The 22,213-nt window shown below is 32.1% G+C and overlaps 1 protein-coding gene across 2 annotated transcripts; it reads left to right on the top strand.

Annotated features, from left to right (window-relative positions):
- The first annotated feature begins 1,367 nt into the window (after positions 1 to 1,367).
- On the top strand, positions 1,368 to 22,193 carry LOC141451773 (REST corepressor 1-like). Of its 2 annotated transcripts, XM_074123429.1 has the most exons (11): positions 1,368 to 1,721; positions 2,039 to 2,101; positions 2,192 to 2,266; positions 2,374 to 2,588; positions 2,672 to 2,866; positions 4,567 to 4,641; positions 6,116 to 6,225; positions 7,599 to 7,806; positions 14,725 to 14,860; positions 15,511 to 15,680; positions 18,954 to 22,193. In XM_074123429.1, exons 1-11 carry the CDS (start codon positions 1,628 to 1,630, stop codon positions 19,044 to 19,046), a joined length of 1,434 nt encoding a protein of 477 aa, XP_073979530.1. In that variant the 5' UTR covers positions 1,368 to 1,627; the 3' UTR covers positions 19,047 to 22,193. The 2 variants fall into 2 exon arrangements, with proteins under 2 accessions (XP_073979530.1, XP_073979539.1); XM_074123438.1 differs by lacking the exon at positions 4,567 to 4,641 and having other exon boundaries at positions 1,372 to 1,721.
- Positions 22,194 to 22,213: the final 20 nt, after the last annotated feature.

The raw sequence follows: 22,213 nt of genomic DNA, 5'->3' as shown, positions 1-22,213 counted from the left end.
TAATAATGTATTAATAAAAGAAGAGATTAAAAGCACAACAGAAAAGAACGAAGTCCACCATTCAAGCGACCGTAAAAGTACTTGTGTATATTCTACATAACCAATGTTAAATACCAATTAGAGCATTTGGGTCTACCGATTTTACAGAACTAAGCCCTATACATTGCAGTATGCACGCTATTAGAAAAGTGCTAAGGGCCGCAACCATTCTTTTCGAAAAGACTGTTTTGGTTAAACTTAAAATTAATTGGTTACAATTTGGCTTAAAAAGTTAGCTTTTCCATTTGCAAGAATTATTTATAATTAGGTCTAATTACCTTATGAAATTTAACTATATAATTAAAAAAAAAAACGTAAGTAAATAAGTAATGGATTGTTCAAAATAGGTAAAACAAAAAAATGCTATCTGCGTTGAATGGAGAAATTTCTTCTTTTCGGTAATTTTTAGATAAATTTGAAAGAAAACTATAAGAAATTCAAAAGAATTTGTTGTAATATGTGTAACTTCATAACTAGAAATTTCGTGACCCAGGAACATGTATCAACATATTAGTTCAGGATTGATCAGATGAAATAATGTGATCAAATAAATTTTGAACCTTGATTGGGAGGACAGGGGTATTCTTTGAAGTTTACTTAATCTTCCTTGATATTTTTTTTATTATATCTCTTTACTCAAATCGTTAAATAATAGCTTCAACTAAAATATCTCAACATTATTTTCACGACGTCTACTTCGTGCTATTTGTTTGAATATCTCATGAGTAAGTCTCCGCTAGTGCGATTCCTTTTATTAATTCTTAATGTTCCATGAACCATTATCAGTAGTTGGGGTACAATGTTTCATACTATTACATATAAATGTTTTTAAAATTCTTTCTATTGAACAAAAAATGCAAATGAATTTGCTCTTAATGTTCCTTGAGGACCTAATATGTATGTATGTACTTTTATTTATAAAATTTAAACTACTCGTATACTTTTCCACACTTCAACTTTTTTTTGTTAATAAGCTAGGCATATACTGTGCCAACAGAAAATATTGTAACATAAACAAATGTTAGCAAGTTCTACAGAAACCTGTAAGCAAGCCATATTCTTCCTACATTGCGTCATGCACGAAAGCCGTATACTTATGTGCAACATTCGACAAACCAGCTTTTCGACAGTTTGGGAGTATTCCTTTTACTTTTTTTTCTTCTTATTTACATAAATTAAGTAATAATAATTACTTTTTTACTTTTATTTATTTTTATGAATTAATTTTTGAAATCGAGGGAGCCATTATTTAAAAAATAAATTAAATAAATAACTACATATTTTTAATTATCGTTACTTTTAAATTCGGCCAATATGAAGTAACAACTTTGAAAAATTATATTGATCTATTTTACATGAAAAAAATTTGGTTTGCAGATAATGAAAATTTTGAATTAGGAATGATTGAAGTCAGACGGGCTTGAAACTTTGGAACTCATTTACGGTCGCTTGAAAAGGGTAGTTGTAGAGCTGTCCGGGGGTTGATCGTTCCTGTCTTGTTCTGTAACTTTTAGTTTATTACTGCTTCCTTCTAATAATAGCAAAACCTTAATTATTTGTTGTTTTTTTTAATTTAAACTGTGCAAACATGGTTTTAGCTGATACCATTAGAAATGGTAAACGATCTAGAGGACCAAGTCCTAATGATCAATCATCGGATCTAAGTAGTGATGAAGATTCAGGTTTGTTAATTTTTCCTATTTATGAGCTATTGAGTTATTATGTTACTGATTGTGGTATATTAGTACCCCTTTTATGTTCTTTAACTTGAGCTTTATCATGAGATGATTTGAACATATTGGCCTGTGATGTTTACTGTCCACTTTTAAAGCAATACTTTTTAAATTCATATTGAAATTATGACAACTATAACAGTTTTATTAATAGGTTGCTCTGATTTTTATTCTGTAATTCTTGGTACTTGTAATTACTTTGTTAATGAAAAACCGGTTTTAAAATATACACTTCAATAATTGTAGTAACATAGGTAATTTTATAGGTGAGAAGATTCGCGTGGGTAAAGAATATCAAGCTACAATACCACCTCTGATTCCAGTTTCAGGTAATGTGATGATTATAGCTTAAAAAAAAAAAAAAAAAAAAAAAAAAAAGTGTGATTTAAATACTATTAATTCAATCTTCTTATTAATAGAAAGAAGATTGGATGAGTGTCCAGATCGTGCACTTCTCGTGTGGTCACCCACCAATGACATATCTGATAGTAAACGTAAGAACAATAAATTCATTTGTAATTATAGCAACTAAGAAATTGTGTCAACGTTAAATGATTCTAAAACTTTGTTTTCTCTAATAAATATTTCTTTGTCATTGCAGTGGATGGTTACATCTCTGTTGCCAAGGAAAAGTATGGTTATAATGGTGAACAAGCTCTGGGAATGCTGTTTTGGCATAAACACATTTTACAAGATGCTCTTAACGACCTTCCCAATTTCACACCGTTCCCAGATGAATGGACAGTCGAAGATAAAGTATTGTTTGAACAAGCTTTTCAGTTTCATGGGAAAAGTTTTCATAGAATTCGTCAAATGGTACTTTCTGCAATTTTTTTTTTATTGTTATTGTTTTATTGATGTTAAGTATTTATTTTTTGGATGGACATTTCTGTTAACAGTTACCGGACAAATCGATAGCCACTTTGGTTAAACATTATTATTCCTGGAAAAAAACGAGATGTCGTACTAGTTTGATGGATAAACATGCCAGAAAATTATCTGCAAGAACGGGTAATAGTACTGAAGAAGGTGGTGCAGCTTCAGATGGCGGTTCTGAAGTTGGTTCGAACACTGACTCTGATTCAGAGGATAAGGTATCTAATTTAATTTATTTTATTTTATTTTTTTTTTAACTTCTTTTGGTGAATTACTTCTTCCTTTGTGTATGTACTTTTAAGAATGAGTCATATAATAAGTTAAGGGTTTGATTTAAGCTGAATTTATTCCATTAATTAAGAAAGTTGTATTTGACGTGATTAAAGAAGGTGATTGCCTTCTATGTATATGAAAACCATTTGCTAGTCAAAGCTGCTGATTTATCAATAGATCTGTTTTAATAAAAAAAAACCCTTCGCACTTATATTTTCAACCACTTCAATACCACCAGTTCTTTACAGTTCAGCTATTTCCAACTTTTCTTAGACCATCTTTAACGTTCAAGATTGAAGAAGTCTAGTAAAATGTACAGATTTTTTTAAAATAAATTCTCAGATTTTAAGTATCAATTTAATAATACTCTTAATTCAACTTAAATAATGGTTAAATGTGCAAACAAGACCACAAAAACAATAAATGAATAAATTTAAACTTTCTTTTTAATACATCTTTTACTTTTGCTTGGTACATTAATGAAAGTATTGCTATGATCATGAAATATCAAAATTAAATTAAGTTGGAATTATCCGTTTTGTTATCCTATAAGTGTGAAAAGTGGTTTTAACAAATTTGTCTCTCTCTCTCTCTCTCTCTGTGTGTGTGTGTGTGTGTGTGTGTGTGTGTGTGTGTGTGTGTGTGTGTGTGTGTGTGTGTGTGTGTGTGTGTGTGTGTGTGTGTTTACCAAAATATCTCTAAAACAAAAAAGCTGAAACTGTTTATTTCGATTGGGTCCCACAACTGACTGACACTTTACAGAATAATCAATCGGGAATTTCTCCTTGAGAAATTTTTCACATCTCTGAGTTTATCTCGCTAGTGGGTTCTAAGATTTTTTTCTAAACTTTTTATTTACATCAATAATTCGACGTTTAAAGAAATTGTAGCAGTTTGAACCCCGATAGTTATGTAGGAAAATGTGTAGAGTAAGTTGTTGCCTCTAAAGCCTTCACTTTTGGTAGTTAAATTGGTATTGAGATACGAATTTTGAAAAAACTTACTTTTGCTAAGCACTCAAGCCAGGAAACCAGGTCAACTATAAGGCTTATGCTAGAATTCAATTAAAATTGGCATAGATTACCTGTTTATTACACATTTTAATATGGTCACGGCAAGATTGGTTCTAGAACTATTGAACGAAGAAATGACTGAATATGGCGTGAAGAAATCCGGGGACTTGTTAAGTAAATTGTGCAGAATTTGATGGTGAACAATAATATTGATAATTTATGGAGTATAAGTTCCAAGTATTATTAAGGATGATCAAAGATAAGTTTACAACCGAATCAGTCATCATTAACCTCTTTTAAAGAAATCATGTTTTTGATATTCTAAAATATGAGGGCAATATTTTTATGTATTGTTCTTTTTAATTCTGACCTCTGTTCGATCTCAATATAGAAAGAGGGTGCAAAATTGTAATTCTACATTTCTTGAACTTTGTGAATGAAACAGAATTTGAGTTCTTTTCTAGCTTTTATTAAAATATTTTTTTGGAAAATATGAAATACTAAAGGTGTATTCCTTAAAAATTATTGTAGCGATAACAATAAACTAAGTTTAGGTTTTTATTTTCTTAAAAGAAAAAAAGCAAGTTTTATTTTTATGGACTCAAAAAATACAAAAATAAAATTATGCGTAGAAGTGGATCCGCTCTGGACGAAAGAGTTGTTCTCCTCCAAGTACCTCACAATCGAGCCAAGAAAATATTGCAGATGTGAGTTAAATAAAATTTAAGTGCACAATATTTATAAAACGCATTTTTTTAAGACTGCTGCTTTCTATTGTGGTTATTTTTTTAATGATAATACAAAAATGAGTGTACTAATTTTTGGTAAATCAAGTTTTGCATGCATTTAAACCGTTATGGTGGGCATTTTTAACCAATAGTATATTTTTTTTTAACTTGTGCAAATAATTGATAAAGCTTTTATCTGTATTAATATAAACAAATATCCTTATGATTTAAGAGTATGTCTGTAATTAACTCAGGCGAATCTGTATACCAAGTATTTTAAACAGAAGTAATGTAATAAAGTTACAAATTATTCGGTTATAAATTCTAAAAAATAACATATGGATAATAAGAGCTCTTAGTGCATCCTTTGCAAAAAGTCATGGAGTGCTGAACGCAATGTGGTGCGGGGGCCATATGGAATCGTTAAATTAGGCAATCCACAAAAAACTTGTAAGAAAGGTTTTTTTTTCTTTTTCTTGAATTCTACTTGCGTCTTATTACAATCCGAGAACTCCTTTCATCCGATAAACCGATAAACTGAAATGTACCTTTAGAGACTGATCGCTTTTTTGTAGTCATATTTTTCTAAAAACCGTATTCTGCCTATTTTACAAGAATAATAATTTTTGAACATAAAGATAGAAGTTTCATCATAATTTTATAATTGTTAGTCTTCAGTGCAGACGTTGGAGTTATTGGGGTATTAGGCAAACCAGATTGTTTAGCTAGTTCTCTAACATAGATCGACATGGAATATGACCCTTGGACACTGTAGAAACTTGCATCTCAATTCTACTAACATGCAGTTACGTTTGGCAGCAAAAGGCTCCCGTAATAGATGAAAAATAAAAAACAAAAACAAAAATAGGGATAATGTAAGAAACCACTAGCTACATGCTTGAAGGGTAAATGTAATGTGAACAAAGCCGAATACTAAAAAAAATCGGATTAGGTCTTGGACATGAAAAAAAAAATTATCAAGGCAATAAGTAAAATATGAAAACTAAGGAATTGTCGGAACATCCACCCTCCGACATTAGACTATTCACAAATCTGAAATTTAGTGCAATTAAAAGTTTTTGAGTTAAATAAAGAAGTGAAAGCAGTTGAGGTGAAAGAAAAATAATTTCGCTCCTCTTTTGTGTGCCACTTTCGGTATGTTATATTCACTGAAAAACTTGGAAATTTGAACTGCAAGGGACTGCATAAAGATAAACAAATCGAAAAATCAACTACTTTAACCAAAAGTAAGGAACAGTATTTCAAGACCGAGCTGAGAACTTTTCATCTTACCCTCTTAATTGGCGGAGTTAATCTGATTTAAGCATAGTGCTGTTTTCTTTGTGGTGGTGAAGGGATGCTTTTCATATAATCACTTATACGCCATCATTATAACTTTTCTGCACATTTTTTTTTAAATTATGTGATTAAACAATGTTTTGATTGTTTACAGAAAGAAGGAGGTGATTCCAAAACGTCCTGCGCAAATTGTGGAGTACAATGTACCGTGGCACAGACAACTTCCAAGGGCTCTCTATGTAATTCGTGTTATACGCACTGGAGGTAGATTGATTTTATTAATTTGTACATCATGTCGAACTGGTAGTAATTAGATAATCTCCTTCCGCACACAGCAGCAGTTACAGGCCAAGTCAGATACCAGCCATCTGTTGTAACCAGTATTTTCTAACATGTACTTACTTTTAGAAAGCAAAAGGCTCTCGTAATAGATGTAAATAAAAAGAAACAGGGATAAACCACTACATGCTAGAAACGAAAATATAATCTGAACCAGTATTTTCTGGTATACACTTTTTATAGAAGACATTCCAAGGGCAAAAAACAATAGCTGGCTAATGATTTCGAACAGTAACTGCTAAGTTTTTAATTCCTGAAATCTCAATTCAATTATATTCTTGGGTTATGAAGAGGTTTGCTTTGCACGTTAATTGCGTCAAGTAGGCTCTGGGCTCTGTGGAATTCTTCTGGGTGGGATTGATAGATCTCAGTTGTGGCGAGTGATTTGGGGGAAAAAAATTGTCAAGCGTATTAGTCAGTTAATTTAAAGGTTATGGAATTATTCATTAAACGGACAAAGGATCGCTAGGCTCATAAAATTTCCTTAAAATTCCTGGTCCTGATGGACAGGAAATTGAATCCCACCGACCCATTTTTTTCGATCGAAAAAATCTGTAAACCGGCCTTCTCTCGGAGAATCTAAAAATGACAACACTCGTGTGCTATAAGACGTTATTGCATTGTATAAAATATCCTGGACTAGTTGGCAAAATTTCCATTGTAGAAGATCCCACCTTACGTCGGGGATTAGCTTTACCAGCTTTAACTTTATTAGCTTTTGAAATCAGTAAACTGAAGAGATTTTCTTGAATACGATTGCGATTTAATTTATACTTCACCTACTACTCAACTCCTTTTTTTACTATTAATTTTATTCCCATAATTATTTTTAAGGAGTTTTTGGAAAAAATGTTTTAAGCTTGCATCATTTTGTGCTTCTTCACAATTAATCACTCCATTTGGGAACATTAAATAAATTGCTACTTTAGAGGGCAAACGGTTAATCAGTGGGGAACTTTTTGAGAGAATAAATTTTGAGATTTTGAGACATTTTCTGGAAAAGAGTTGCACCCATTTTAGAGTTGGCGTTATAATTTCACACATTCAGTCACTTCTGTTTGAAAATTCTTCCAGAAACGGTTTTTGAATTCTAGATAGTCTTTAACCTAATTAAAAGTGTTTTATTTGATCGATCCTGGAAGCAGTGTTTACGTTTACTTTTGCTAGAGAAGCGAAATAATTGGTCTAAATATTTTAAATATGCAAAATCTTGATAATCTTGGCAAGATCATACAGCCGACTTACTTGTTTGTCATACATACTTATCTTGCTGATCATGAATTTTAATGATCATACAGGCGTACTGGCTCCATAAGACCTACAGTGGGCCCAGCCAAGCCGAGAGATCGTCATGCGAACAGTGTGCTTGCCCGTAGCAAACGCAAACCGCCAAAAGGAATGTACATCAACCATGATGACCTCGTAATCGTTTCCTCAGATACACCTCAACGTGGAGATCACATGCTGCGAGCCATGGATAGAGAAATTGTTTCACTAAAACGACAAGTACGTTAGTTTAAATAATTTTTTTTTTTATTTCTTTCTTTTTTTCATTTCGTACTACATGAATTTACAAATAACTATATGACGAAATTATGGCTGTTTCTATTGACGGTTGTGTTATAGATAAAAACGTCAGAGTTCGTTTTTCTTTATAAGTACAATTTTTATACATGTTTAAGCATTTTGTAGAATATGTGATTGCAATCGCATATTCATTGAAAAGGTAGCGTTTCAATAAAACATAGAAATGTGCCCACGGAGTAGATTATTGGATGATATGAATAATGTAGTAATATTCTCAAGCTTGAGCTAGAAGAACTATGATTTAATGTAGTAAACCCACAGTAAGGAAGAGATCATAAAGGTCACGATTCGTTTGTTAAAGAAGCACAACCAAACCTCCGCCATTTGGAAACCCTAGACATAACCTTCCAAAAATAAGCCAATGCACAAATAAGGCAAGCCGTGGTCCGTGCTCAAATTTATTTCATGGCATTTTTATTGGTCTCAGGAAAGAAATTAGCCTTTTTTGTTTTTGTTCAAGTGACCTCTTAATCTTAGACCATAACGTGTCACTATTAAGATACTTTCTCTTTTGCCTCGTTAGACTGCAGGATCGTGTAAATGTTCTTTTTTTGGTTTCCACCGGAAATTCATAGTTTGAACTTGTAATTCAAAAAAGTAGTTTTTAGAATTTGTTCTCTTAACTCGTGTGTTGACTACAAATTATTTCGATTAGAAATCGCACGGGGCCTGACTATAGGTATTCATCGAAGTCAGTCACCCGAAAATGCTGCTTCTCTAAGTCGATTTCGGTTAGTTTAAATAATCTTTATTTTTTTCTATTTCTTTTTTCGATATCAATGTTTCGTTATAAGCAGCTCGATTGTTTTCCTTGTAACTTAATACTTAGATGTAGTTGTACCATTTTTATTTGAATCTTCTTAGGTTTTGAGATTTTTAATTAGAGAAGTGAGTGTTCACAGAGATTTATATTTCATCAGTTGGGCATTGCCTCTTCAGTCAGTAGATTCTTGAGATTTATACTATTTTTTTATTCATGTCATCCCGTTGGTACACAGATATAATCACATGATGAAATTTACAAATATCCATATTCTATTTTAAAAACATTTAAAGGTTCCATCAAAATTAATAATAAAATGAGTGGTGCGAAATTAATGTGCACGTTAATGTAAAGACCCAATAAATTTACGTGCCCTTTGCTACATATCTCTTACAAATCTACAAAAACTTGTAGTGGCACATGTATAGAGTATGTTCATTCAGAAAAGTGATACATTTTTTCTAATTAATTCTTTTAAAAATTTATTAATTCTTCATACCGATATTTAAAAATACGCCACGCCTATCGCAATTTTGAAGATCGAATTATTGATTGACGTACAGGTTATGTTCAAAGTCGTGTACAATAAAAACGTTATTTTCAATAACATATGAGGGTTTTTCTAAAGTTCTTCGTGCCGGTTACAAAATTGCATGTTCCTAAAGATATTTAAAATTTCTGTTTTTATAGCGGTCTTTGTTTAAAGGTAAGGTTCGTTACAATAGGAAATGTTTTTATAGTTTTTCTTCAACGATTTCGTTTTGTCTTCCCAATGCAAATTGTCCATTAAATGATCCATTCAGCAAATAGCACTTTTATTTTTGTTACTAAGCAAATCTTTACCTGGTAATACTTAAAATTTAGAAGTATAATTACGGTAAAACTCTCAAGAAAAGGTAACTGTTGGTCGATAAGATGGCAGAGCCAAACCTTCCACAAGGTAAGTCTTGAAACAACATGCTGTCGCACAAAATTTGGTGTGCTGAGGCCAACTCGGGCACCCATTTTATGCAACTTTTTATATCCAACTGTAAGGTTTGTTTACTTTTTTTTTTTCCTTCTCTCTGGGGTATATTCACTGGGATCTTCTGCGTCCTTCAAGATCTATTTCTCCCTTTACTGACGCCAGATAAAGGTAGCACCCTTCCAACACGTGACAACTTCCCAGGCTTGTTATTCATTTTTTAAGGATAACAATCAGCTAAAATGTGTAGTGTAGTTTTTCCATCTCACAAAAGAATCTGCAGATGTTATCCATCACGTTGTCTTCTGCAACTCCGTGAGAAAGCCTGACAGCTGGCGAAGCTTGTTACTGTTCAGTCCGAGCCACAGCTCAGATTTTTTTTAAGTTGCAATTGTCTAGAAAGATGTTCGCATATCTTAGACTGGAAAAAGAATGATAATAAGCCTTCCCCCAACCCTAAGTGAATCACTTAACGGTAAGGGATTACTAGTCAGTGTAGCTGCACCATTCATACGGGATCTCCACTTAGTAGGTAATTCCCTACCTATGACGTAACGCTTTTTATTGTAGTTAAAGAAATATTTCATTGTTTGTTATGTAAAACAATCTTTTAAGTTGGATACAGAAAATATAATGAAATGGTTTTGAGTGTTGAGCATTGGTAATTTGTATTAACACCTGTCATGTGGAAGAAGTTTAGTTGTGCCCCTTTCCAACAGAGACCTTCCCTTGTCAAGTTTCCTTTATCTGTTCTTTTATATTAAGAAAATTTATAGTCTTAATTTGAAATTGTAACTTCCCGTTGTTTGAAGTAATTAATTTTAGAAATAGTGAAGAAAACAAACAATTATTTAGTGAGCATCATCATGAACTGGACATCTCCCTTCTTTTCATCTAATGTATTTACCTTTTTCAGAGATGTCTTTTCTTTAATATTCCGTAATTTTTCTCAATTTTTGTGGATTTGACAAAATCTTGGATCTTACAAAAAAGGCTTTTCCAATAACTTACGAACTACTACTGTACATTGCTCAGTGTGTGAGTGTAGTGTTTGTTGTTCATTTAAAAATTTGTTATAAGAAATTATTTTCTATAGTATATTTTTTACATCATAATGTTCACGAAACATAATATAAGGGAGATAATCCACCAAAATTTATTGTTTTATTATAATAGATTTTTGTATATCCGATTCATTTTGGAATTAATGATACTAAATATAGAATGTTCATGTTTACCAAAAAAAAAGAAAAAAAAAGAAGAAATATATAATTGATTGCTCACTTTATTAGATTAATTAATTGTATTTTTACTGTCTTTAGATGATAGATAGAGAGGAGATTTTGTATAAATCAGATTGTAAACATTGAGGATTTATATATATATATATATATATTATTTGAACTATGTTTGTCAGTCACGTATTCATAATTTTAAATACATTTAATTGGTAAAAGAATTGAATATTTCCCCCAAAAAAGAGGCCAAATCAATAAATGTTTTATTTTCAGAGATGAATTTAATTTAATGCAATAAAAGTGCTGTATTTAGATTATTTCACTTTTGCAATTTGGCTTGTGACTTTTTTGCTGTTCGTTTATTTTTTCACTTAAATAGGCATTTTTATTTTCTCGTAGTTATCTATAAATTATGGAATAAATAATAAATGGGGGTTGTTATATATCAAACATCCCAATCCTTTAAATTACCAATATTGAAGTAACGGTTGTTTAAAAGAGTTCATTTATGAATATGGTGGTTGAGTTTATGGATCCCCTATCCAATTGTAACCTTTCTTGAAACAGGACCTCCATAACGACTGTTACTTAATTACCTGCCGAATATCGATGTAATTCACCAGTTGTGAATCCGTAATAACACACTTCTTCCTCATCAGTAAATTTATTTTTAATTATTTCTAAATATTCGTAGGGAGGTTCTTCCGTTTTCATCGCGATGATTTTCTCCCCTGCTAAATAATTTTATTTCTTCTAAATAAATTAGAATCATTGCCAGAAATTTAAGCTTTGAAGAAAATCTTTTTGCTCGGTAATTTGGATTTTTACAAAAGTTCACCGGCATTCATCAGAGGAAAATCTCCTGAAGCGCTTTTTAAAAAATAAATCATTTTTAATCCAAACTTTCTGTATAAATTAACTTCACATAGATCCTTGGAGAAAATCGTGTAGTGTTTAAGCCACGAGATTGTTTAAGACTTTGATCATAAATGGGGTAAGTGAATTCAAACTTAACTAAAGATCTGACAGAAGTCATTTCAACAAGTTGATGAATCATTGTTGTAAACTGTAAGAATATTTTCAAATTTTTTTTACAAATGATTATATTCCTTTCAGTGGGTTAATGAGAAATGCAAATACTGTAGAACGGACACAGTGAATTAGTGATTAAGCTAGTGCAATGTGTCGATTTGAGTAGTCGGAGATAGTGAACCCGTAAGAGGTGCTATTAGGAAGGGGATCCCAGCAGATGGAGTTCGCATGCGGGCTGGTTCCTCTCATAACTCACAATTACTTTTATTTCAATTAAATAACGAATTGCAAGGCTGATTTGTAAATAGATTTATTCAAAAGATTATCATTGTTTCTTTTTATTAGCTTAAATATATATACACATTTATATATATATAATCCTTTTATTTTTGTGAATATTTTCTTTTTTTTTTTTGTATACATTCACTTGTATTTTCACACAATAAACGGCTGTATAACATTAATAATGTATTAATAAACTGTTGCATTTTGAGGCTTATTGAATTTTATATTGCAATTGTTTACTGACTACTCTCCTCTCTATCGATCCTGGTGCATTAATTTTAATTGAAACTTATAACTAGCTGCTACTACCTAATTATTAAATTAGATAAGCAAAGTAGTATTTATGAAGCTAACACACAGCTGTTTATTTTGTATTGAACTTCTGATGTATGTGTGAAAAGTTTCAACGTTTTGCCAAACTTTCGGTAGGCCACATGGCATAAATATATTCCTTGTTCTTTGTTCTAAAGCGATGTATTATTATACATAGTTGTTGGTGAACTATTTTTATTACAAAATTTTAAACGGCCACCAACAAAAGAAGTCAGTGGATTGTGAGAGAAACATTTAGAGATTCATTGTTCGAAAGTTACTTTATGAGCACAACGACTTAGAAAGTGTTGTACCAATTTTGATACACAGATTGAGGCTATATGCTCAGCTGAGCTAGAATTGAGTTCTACTGTTCGGATAAGATCAAATTAGTATTTCTGACGAACAGCCCGCCTAGCGGCCAATTGGCCCGTATTCTCAACATCCAAGTTAATTGGTTAGATAAGTTTTTAAAATAAATTAAAGGTAGCCAGTAACCTTCTGCGGCCAGAGTAATAGGTAATAGATAATGTACAATCTACAAGCTAAAGCCCAGTGGAGAAAAAAGTAGTGGTGGCATTACAGCAGATCAGGAAAGGTGTGGCCTGAGGGAAAACTTGCATAAAACCGCTCATAAAGGGTCTTACTGCCAACTTTAGGTTTTCAACTAAACATAATTTATTAAGGCATGCGCTCTACGCAAAATTCTTGTGAATGACTGATTTATATGCCCTCTGTATGAACTAGATAAGCGCATGAATAAGAATAACGCTGGCGCTGATAAATGGCATCAGAGATTCTCAATACTAGGTTGGTGACAAAAAAGAGATTAATTTGCGCTGAAAGTACACGGGTAAATTAATTAAAAAGTTACGTACTTGTTGAAATTATGCGCTCTTCCGTTGCGTCTGAATTTAGTTCAATGATGGAAGTTTAATTTTCTGTGAGGTGTATGTAAAGGGCGGTTTGTGTTGTTGTAACTGTGCTGATATGTATTCAGGTGGTGGATATTTTCGGGAAATGTCAAATAAGGATGGTTGTCTGATTGGGAAGGGGTTCGCGAATCACTTAAGATATACACGGTTAACATCCTTTTGATATTGGCAATAATAATAATGAAGTGAGGCCGAAAGTATAAACAATCTGATGGTTTGTCTGATCAATGCTACATTATGAAATATTATAACAAGGAATAAACGTTCATCCTATATTGTCAGCGAAAAGATTTTTGGAAGAATCGAGGGACTTTATGCAGAATCATTTTCTTTCTTTCTTTTTTTTAATGATTTAAGTAAGGCGCACACTGCGGCTGGGAAGGAACGCAGGTAGATAATGTCTAGAGTTCCCCGTTCGAAGGAAGTACCGAAGCGTCAGTAAGAATCCACCTTTAATTGCTGGGCGGTCGAAAATGTATCCACGTTAGTTCTTCTTTGTGGTCAATTGGAAGAACCTGAGGTACCTGTAGTTTCTCTAGAGATTTTACTCCCAACTACTCAGATTATTTTTGTGCATGTAGAATAATAAATTTTAAAAATTATAAAATTTATAACAATTGTATAATATCAATTCCTGAATAAATAGACAAGAGAATGTGGTGGTGCAAGAGGCGGACGCATTGTGAACTCCTTCACAAAGCTGAAATGTCCGTCAGTGTTCTGAAACGAGCTTTACAGGAAGAAATGCCTGTTCAGTTATCAACTTCCGTTATTAATATTCTTCAACGGAGATCAGAAACCATGCAGCAACGGGCGAACATAACGCTCGGGTTTTCCTAGACTAAAGCTCACAACTTGCTCAAAAATATTACTTTCATAATGGTGTGCTCACTTGTGTTTTAGCAATTTCTCGTTTTCATCCTAATTAGCAAGTCGTCCGAATACGCAGAGGGTAAATCTTAATGTTTTCAATTTGGTATGTTTTTAATAGATGTTCTACTTGTTGCTCTACTAAAAGTTGCTAAGGATGTATTCCTTCTGGATAGGTGTAAATGTCTTCAGTATATTAAGAATTCAAAATTGGCGAGGAATCGGTCAGATAAAAACAACAACTCGTCTTTTTGCCAACGTTTCGACAAATATATTGTCTTCTTCAGGGCGTGGCTATGCGGGTTGGTTGAGTTACAGAAACTGTCTTCAGTTTATATTAGCCAAAGAATTGTATCTTAGTCGGTTGAAACTAATTCCATCACCAACTCATTCCTTTATCGTTCAATGGAATCCATTAACATAATAAAATAATTTCAGGTGCAGCAAAATAAACAGACCTTATCAGTATTGAAGAGTTTAACGTCACAAGGTTTAGGTGATTTGAGACCTTCTGACAACAATTCTCGAATCAACGCTAGATGGACAAATGATGAGATGTTATTGGCCGTACAAGGTTTGTATTAAAACAATAACTGCATATACATTTGTAAAAGTAAAGTATGCCTATTTTTCAGGCGAGCTATACATCCAACTCATCCACATCTAATGTGATGTCATGGATGGCGGCGGATAGCTAACATTCTAAAATTTCTTATCTAACACATTAAATAATCTCCAAAACCAATATAGGAAATTGAATCAGTTCTGCGATGCATTTTAGCTTTGCGGGTCTCACTCATTTAGGCGCTCGCTTTTAAATGGAGCCATTGCTGATCATAAGCCACAGAAAGATCGTCAGCTTTTTAAATGGCCGTTATTGATTGGATAAACATGGGACTGGCAGATGAGAGATTGTGTATGTTCTGTTTGGTAGAAGATGAAACGGTACTCTACACGTTTGTGCAATAGTTAGGGGTTATTTTGAATCCAGGTTCGCTATTCGAGAAAGAAAAATTTACGTCCTCTTACTTTGGATTATTTAACTCTAAAGAGCCATTACTGGAAGGTGCTACAATAGAGTCTCTGGGTCCATAGTGACGTTGGCTTTCTAGCCAACCCTCGTGGATGCCTCACATTACCGCTACATCGTGCATCCATTAAATACTTCATGCATAATATCTAGTCTTTCAAATGAAACGTAATAAAGATATTTCTTAAATACAGGTATACGAATGCATGGAAAAGATTTTGCTACCATTGCTGAAGTAATTGGAACGAAAACTGAAGCCCATGTGAGATTGTTCTATGCTAATTACAGAAAGAGATACAATTTAGACAAAGTTATTGCAGAATTCGAAGCCGAAAATGGCCCTTTACCTGACGGAGAGACTAAGGTATATATCCATATCCATCCTTTTATGAACAAATATAATACCAAATAAATGTTTTTTCTTTTTAAATAATTTTTATTCATTATTATTAATTTACGCATATAACACATCTAATATGCAATTAAATATGTTAATATTATATTCACCTTGTTTACTTTCCTTAATCATGTACTACTTTTAATACTACAATTCACCTTTATTTCTATAATTATTATTTCTGGGACAAATTTGTTCAAACAATCATGATAACAAAACAAAAAAGCTTCCGTCACGTATCACTAATATTAAATTAATTAATTAATATTAATGTAATTAGTAGGGAACGGATTCGTATGTATTTACATATTTTTTTCTAGGCAATTTACAGACGTTTTTCAACTAGAAGTATTCATACTAACACTTCTTAAGCCGTTTGAGTCTACTTTTATTTCACATATTTCCACATATTTGGATGTTATCGCATATTTATACATATTTGATTAAAATAAATAAATATTTCTACATATTTAATCAATATGTACATATTTTTCATTTTGGGCATATTTTCATAATTTTCATAATTGGGAGGTGGTTGACAGGAACTGTGAACCACAGACTGTAGGGCTGTGAATCACAGTGGGTACAATGGTTATTGTAATTTACACAGAATGCTGCTAAACAGTGACGGGCACTTGTTAGTTCTTTGAAGTTGTCTGTTCTTTCAGCTCGTTCGTTGAAGTGTCCAATTCATTTCGTTCGGTCACTTAGTGTATTCTTTTTTGGGTGAAATGCCACGAACATCGGTCTCAAACAAACAACTGGTTGCTAAATATCTTCTCGAGTTTCCAGCAGAACTTTTTCGAAGTGATGGAGACATTTTGTACTGCACAGCTTGTGACAAGCGCGTTTCTTGCTCTCAACGTTCCCAAGTCACCCAACATATTGCCACCGGATCGCACATAGAGCATAAAAACAGAAAGAAAGAGAGGACGTCCTATCAAGCCTTCCTTACATCTCCATCATCAAGTAAGTCTACTCTGAGTACAGATCTGTGTCGGGCTTTGGTTAGAGATGATATCCCTTTCCACAAACTTAAAAATCCTCATTTCAATGGATTCTTAGAGACCTATATTGGGAAAAAAATGCCTGACCAGAGCACTCTGCGGAAAAGCTACCTAGAAGATATCTATAAAGATACACTAACCAAAATTCGAGAACATATCAAAGATGGACCGATTTAGGTGTCAATTGATGAAACCACTGACGTTGTGGGCAGGTATATTGCCAATGCAGTTTTTGGAAAACTTGACAGTGATGCTGATGTGGATTCAAAGCCATTCCTTTTGAACTGTGAGGTTCTCGAAAAATGCAGTCATTCCACCATTTCACGATTCTTCGATGCCTCAATGCATATCCTATGGCCCAGTGGAGTTTTGAACGAAAAAGTAATGCTGCCCCCAACATGGTCAAGGCTGGGCAATCTATTCAGGTATTTTATCCTAAGATAATTCATGTGACGTGTATTGCTCATGCCTTGCATCGAGTAGCAGAAACTGTCCGATCTTTGTACAGTGACGTAGATTCCTTAATCTCCTCGGTTAAAAAAAGTGTTCTTAAAAGCACCAAGTCGCATTAAAATGCTAAAAGATCTCTATCCAGACTTGTGCTTTCCACCAGAACCAATATTGACAAGAGGGGGTACTTGGCTGGAAGCAGCTCAGTATTACTATGAAAACTACTATAAAATCAAGAATGTCCTTTCACATCTCGAAGACGAAGCAGTAGCGATAAATACAGCCAAGTCTTTATTCGAGAAACTTAATTTAAGGAACGACCTTGCATTCATTTCTGACAATTGCGTATTTCTTGCACAAGCCATTACCCAACTTGAGTCCCAAAATGTTCGACTGACAGAAAACGTGTCCAACATTAAAAAAGTCATCGAAAAGGTGGAAGGAATACCTGGGAGTAAGGGAGATCTGATCAGATCAAAACTGGTAGAAGTACTAAGCAAGAACAAAGGGTGGGAGACCATCTGCCAGATTTCTGATATTATCAGTGGAACAGAAGTCACCTCAGAACATCGTGTACCCTTTACAACCAACGAGATAACTTCTTTCAGCAAGGCCTATAACATCTGTAGATGTTGAACGATCTTTTAGTCGTTACAAGTCCATCTTACGCCCAGATCGTCGTCACTTTACGTACCAACATTTGAAATTTCATGTGGTTGCAAACAATTTCGAAGAGTGAAGTTTTCAAAATTGAAAATTTAACACATCTTTTTATAAATAGTAAAAATGTTCTTTGTTGTATAAATCATTATAACTTGTAAAAACAAATTGTTTTGTTCCTAATAAATTATTATAAATTGTAAAAATGTTCTTTTCTTGTATAAATAATTATAACTTGACCCCCCCCAAAAAAAAATCCATTTTCATAAAAAAAATGTCCATTTTACATAAATATTGCAGAAAATATTTTAAGAAAATCACATATTTTCCACATAATTGACGAAAATAAATGCATATTTTAATTAAATATTTGGCATTTTTAAATACATAAAAATCCGTTCCTTAGTAATTAGTAATATTAATGTTTACTTTCTCTTATTAGATTCAAGGAGGTTTGTTGAAACCTTGTCAAACTTTCGAAATCGTTCTTAACTGGAAATTCACGTTTCCCTGAGCCCCAAAAAGAGTTTTTAAAGGTAGTACTTATTCTTAATGTAAATCCAGAAAGCAGAGAGACTACACTTCGTTGACTTGAAAAACTTATCCATATCCACAGTTACCACAGGTCCTTTCAATTATGCAGGGTTTTTTCATATTATTGAATTTTCTAAAAACGCTGTAAAGATTTTGTTCAATCTGGACACTCTCCTTGCACAAGTGTAGGTTTCATCTGTTATTAGAACATATTTAAAAAAAAAAATCGATTTAGTGCATTTTCGAAAAATTGGGAACTCTTACTACTGTTAAGAACTGTTTAGTTTGTAAGATTTAAATATGTCTAGGAAATTTAGAGTAAAGACCAAAAGTGTGAAAATTGTTATAAGAAAAGTCTTGATATGTTTTTTTACCAGATTTTATTCTCTCAAATTATTGCATTCCTTAAATATTTTCATTTTTTTTTTTTTTTACCTACAAACAATTGTGATTATAATTGGAAAATTAATTTGGTAAGGTACAAAAGTCAAAAATTAATTTTGGAGTTTTCGATTTGGAATCGGAATTGGACATCAGTTTTTGGTCAGGTCTAGGTGTGCGCAATTGGACTAATGTCGTGACGTTTCAGATGGAGGTGGAACCGGAAGTCGGACCGGGAACACCGCCCGCCCCAGCCTCGCCACCGCCCAAGCACAACAACAAACTTGCCGCCCCCAAATGACTTCTACAAACAGAATCCAAATGTTATAAATAACTTACCTACCTTCATAATTTTCTCTCTCTTTTTTTTGTATCTATATCTAGTTTTGCATGCATATTTCAAACAAAAGCGAACCATAAATGATGTGCAAAATCACAAATAAGAAATCGTCTGTTGGAAGGATTTTATTTAAAACAAAAAACTACCTTGTAAATACACATAATGGTAATTATATAATATTTTGCTGTCCATTTTATAATAAACAAGGGCAGTTATAATTGAAAGATTCAAAAGTATTTAATGAAATTATTTTTATTACAAATTATTAATTAATTTAAATATATTGCTTTATATCTTTCCTTTTTTATTCAAATTGTTTCCTTTAATATTGTCAAAATTCGCTTGACCGTAATCTACAATAAGGAGTACATGCTTTAGGTCAATGATATCATTTGTATTTAATCATAAATAAATAAAAAATAAGAAGAAATTGTACATTAATAAAATAAGTAGCTGAAGGATCAGTTGAATCGGTGGCTGCTTGATTATCAGCAGAAGAATATCTGTACGGCTGCTAAACGTGAACCAAAATAAACCTCTTTTAAAAAACTAACCAACTTGATTTTACATTATTAGATGTACACCTAGTTAATGAAATATTCACCTTACCAATTTAACCTGCCCCATATTGCTTGGCATAGCCTATTAAATGTAATAGAAATAAGAATTAGGTTACTTTCAAAAACAATTCTGTTCTTTCGAAACAAGTTATTTAAAAATTACCGAAGAGCCATCATATTGCTGTATTTATTTTTATTAAAAATATTTCTCATTGGAATAAATATTTATCTTTTCTTTGGCTATCTTCTTAAGAATAATCTATTTAAAATTTAGAAAAAATGTAGCAAGATAAATATGGTCATAAAATATTAATTTTTTGCATGAAATTTGGTCAGTTAGGTATTTGAATAAGGAATTTGTCACAAGAATACGTCACTCGAATAGAAATAAAAATAGATTAATTTTTAGTCACACTTAAGTGGATCATTCGGTCTAAAAGCCCGTATAACTAAGGAGCATATTATATAAGAAAGAAGCAGACAATACTTATCGAATACGAGTTGTACTTCCAAATTAAACTATTCTATGTCAATTAGAAGTTATTCTATGTCACATGTAATTATCACAGAACTGTATCTTGCCCGAAATTTGGATGTTCAAGAAAGAACAATGCTCCTAAATTGTACAATATTAAGTTCCTACGCAGAAGTTAAAATACTTCATCATACATAGACATTTATTTTTCTGAGTATCTTCAGTCCAATTCGAGAACTTAATGACAAGGATAAAGCTTGAAGATATCAGTATTTCCCTCCCAAAAAGCACAAAACATTTTAGCCTAATTTTTTAACTGAACTGAGTTAGTTTAATGTAGTTTTGTCTAGATAAAGTGAACTTAATCTAGTGAAAGATAATGTGACTTATGTCATACGACTCCGGCTTAGATTTACCATACAGGCGCACCATATTTCATAATTTGTTCTTTTGAGAAATCTAAAAAAGGGTACTAGCTTTTCAATGAGGTTTCATACAGAACGAACCAAGTTATCCATCGTATCGTTATTATAAACCCGGCCACTAGTCGGGGATAGCCTTATTTTATCCCCTTATCGATTCTTGTCTGGCACTTGTTGTCTTTTTTTTTCTTTACGCTGCGTTTTGTTGCTGGTTGAACACATGGCCTACATTCCGCCAATCTTTGCCTTTAAGTATCTGTCCAAGAAAATATATACATAGATCACATTATCACTATGAAAATAACCTGGAGACAATTTTATAAGTAAAGGAATGGTTTACGATATTGATCGTTTCAATAACTGATTAATTACATATGTATATGTTTGCCTATACCATTAAGGTTGTCTGACTCTTATTTCTAATACATGTCAAACGAAATTCTTATTCACATCAAAACATTGTAAAAAAAAATTAACATCCCTAAATTATGTTTAAACATATAGCGTTTGATTATCTAGTACCATTATTATGGCAAAATAAATGATACATTTCTACTAAAATATTTTTGTATTAAATGTGTTGATAATAAAGAAATAGCTCAATTCAAATGTCAGGATTAAAAGTAATAATAATTGCTACAACAGATATCGAGTTTACTTTGCGAAGATAGTAAGTGTTAATTTAGAATTAATAAATTTTTTATTAATAAAAATAATATTAAAGATGTTAGGCGATGGTCAGAGAAAGTCGTCATTTTAAAAACGTTTTTATTGGTCCTCTACGTTTCGAGTACATCAGTCATCTCAACTGGAGCTCGGGAGTTGAAGGGTTGTGTACAATATAACGTGCATGTGTATTTTTATAATGTATAATTTCTCTGGCCATTGTCGAAGATCCTTCTATTGTAATTTAAATCCTGAAAATTTTTTAAAAATAATAGAAATACTTGTAACGCAAATTTATGAATGATTTGAAATAAGTTTCGCCTCAAAGCAGATTTTTAAAGTAGCTATCACTTGGAGAAGTTGGTTAGGTTAGGTTAGATATTATTGAAATCGCATTGATATAAATATTGATAAGATGGATTAGGTTATTGATTTCACGCTGCTCATGCTGCGTTGATTTCCTTTTTAAAATTAATTATTAAAACGTAAAGAGCCACTGGTTAATCAGGAGGAATTCATCATGTGTTAATTTAGTGAAAAATAAAATAACACAATTTGTTATTATTTATTATTTGTTTCCTCTCGAACACGTAATTATGGTAAATACAATAAAAAATAAACTACGCATTTTAATGCAACCATTTAATTTCTATTTGTTGGCGGCCTGCGGCCCTACAGCGCTTGAATTTTTACAATGATCATAATATTTAACTGCATTATTGTAGACGATTTCCAAAAATTTATAATTAATTTCTGCATTTCCATAAATCTATAAATAAATTTATTTAGGCGTTATAAATTAAAAGTTATATTTTTATTTCTTATTCATATTCTTTACATAAATCATAAGTATATTTCTCAGTTTATTCACAATTGATTTATGTAGATAAATATAGAAAATTCTAGAACACTTTTCATGTATTTTTGTTTTTAATGTTTATTTAATTATACCTCAATAAAGTCTTTTATTATTTTCTGTTAAATATATTTTGTCTGATTTGATAA

Source organism: Rhodnius prolixus, unplaced genomic scaffold (assembly GCF_049639745.1).
Source record: "Rhodnius prolixus isolate KJV_2025 unplaced genomic scaffold, Rpr scaffold_1, whole genome shotgun sequence".
In the NCBI taxonomy this organism is placed as follows: Eukaryota; Metazoa; Arthropoda; class Insecta; order Hemiptera; family Reduviidae; genus Rhodnius; species Rhodnius prolixus.
Note: the sequence above shows the minus strand (reverse complement) of the source record. Positions and strands in the feature narration are given on the sequence as shown.

Coding starts and splice junctions, on each gene's coding strand:
- LOC141451773 (XM_074123429.1), top strand. CDS start 1,628: ATGGTTTTAGCTGATACCATTAGAAATGGTAAACGATCTAGAGGACCA. Junction 1,722..2,038: donor AAGTAGTGATGAAGATTCAG/GTTTGTTAATTT, acceptor GTAATTTTATAG/GTGAGAAGATTCGCGTGGGT. Junction 2,102..2,191: donor ACCTCTGATTCCAGTTTCAG/GTAATGTGATGA, acceptor TCTTATTAATAG/AAAGAAGATTGGATGAGTGT.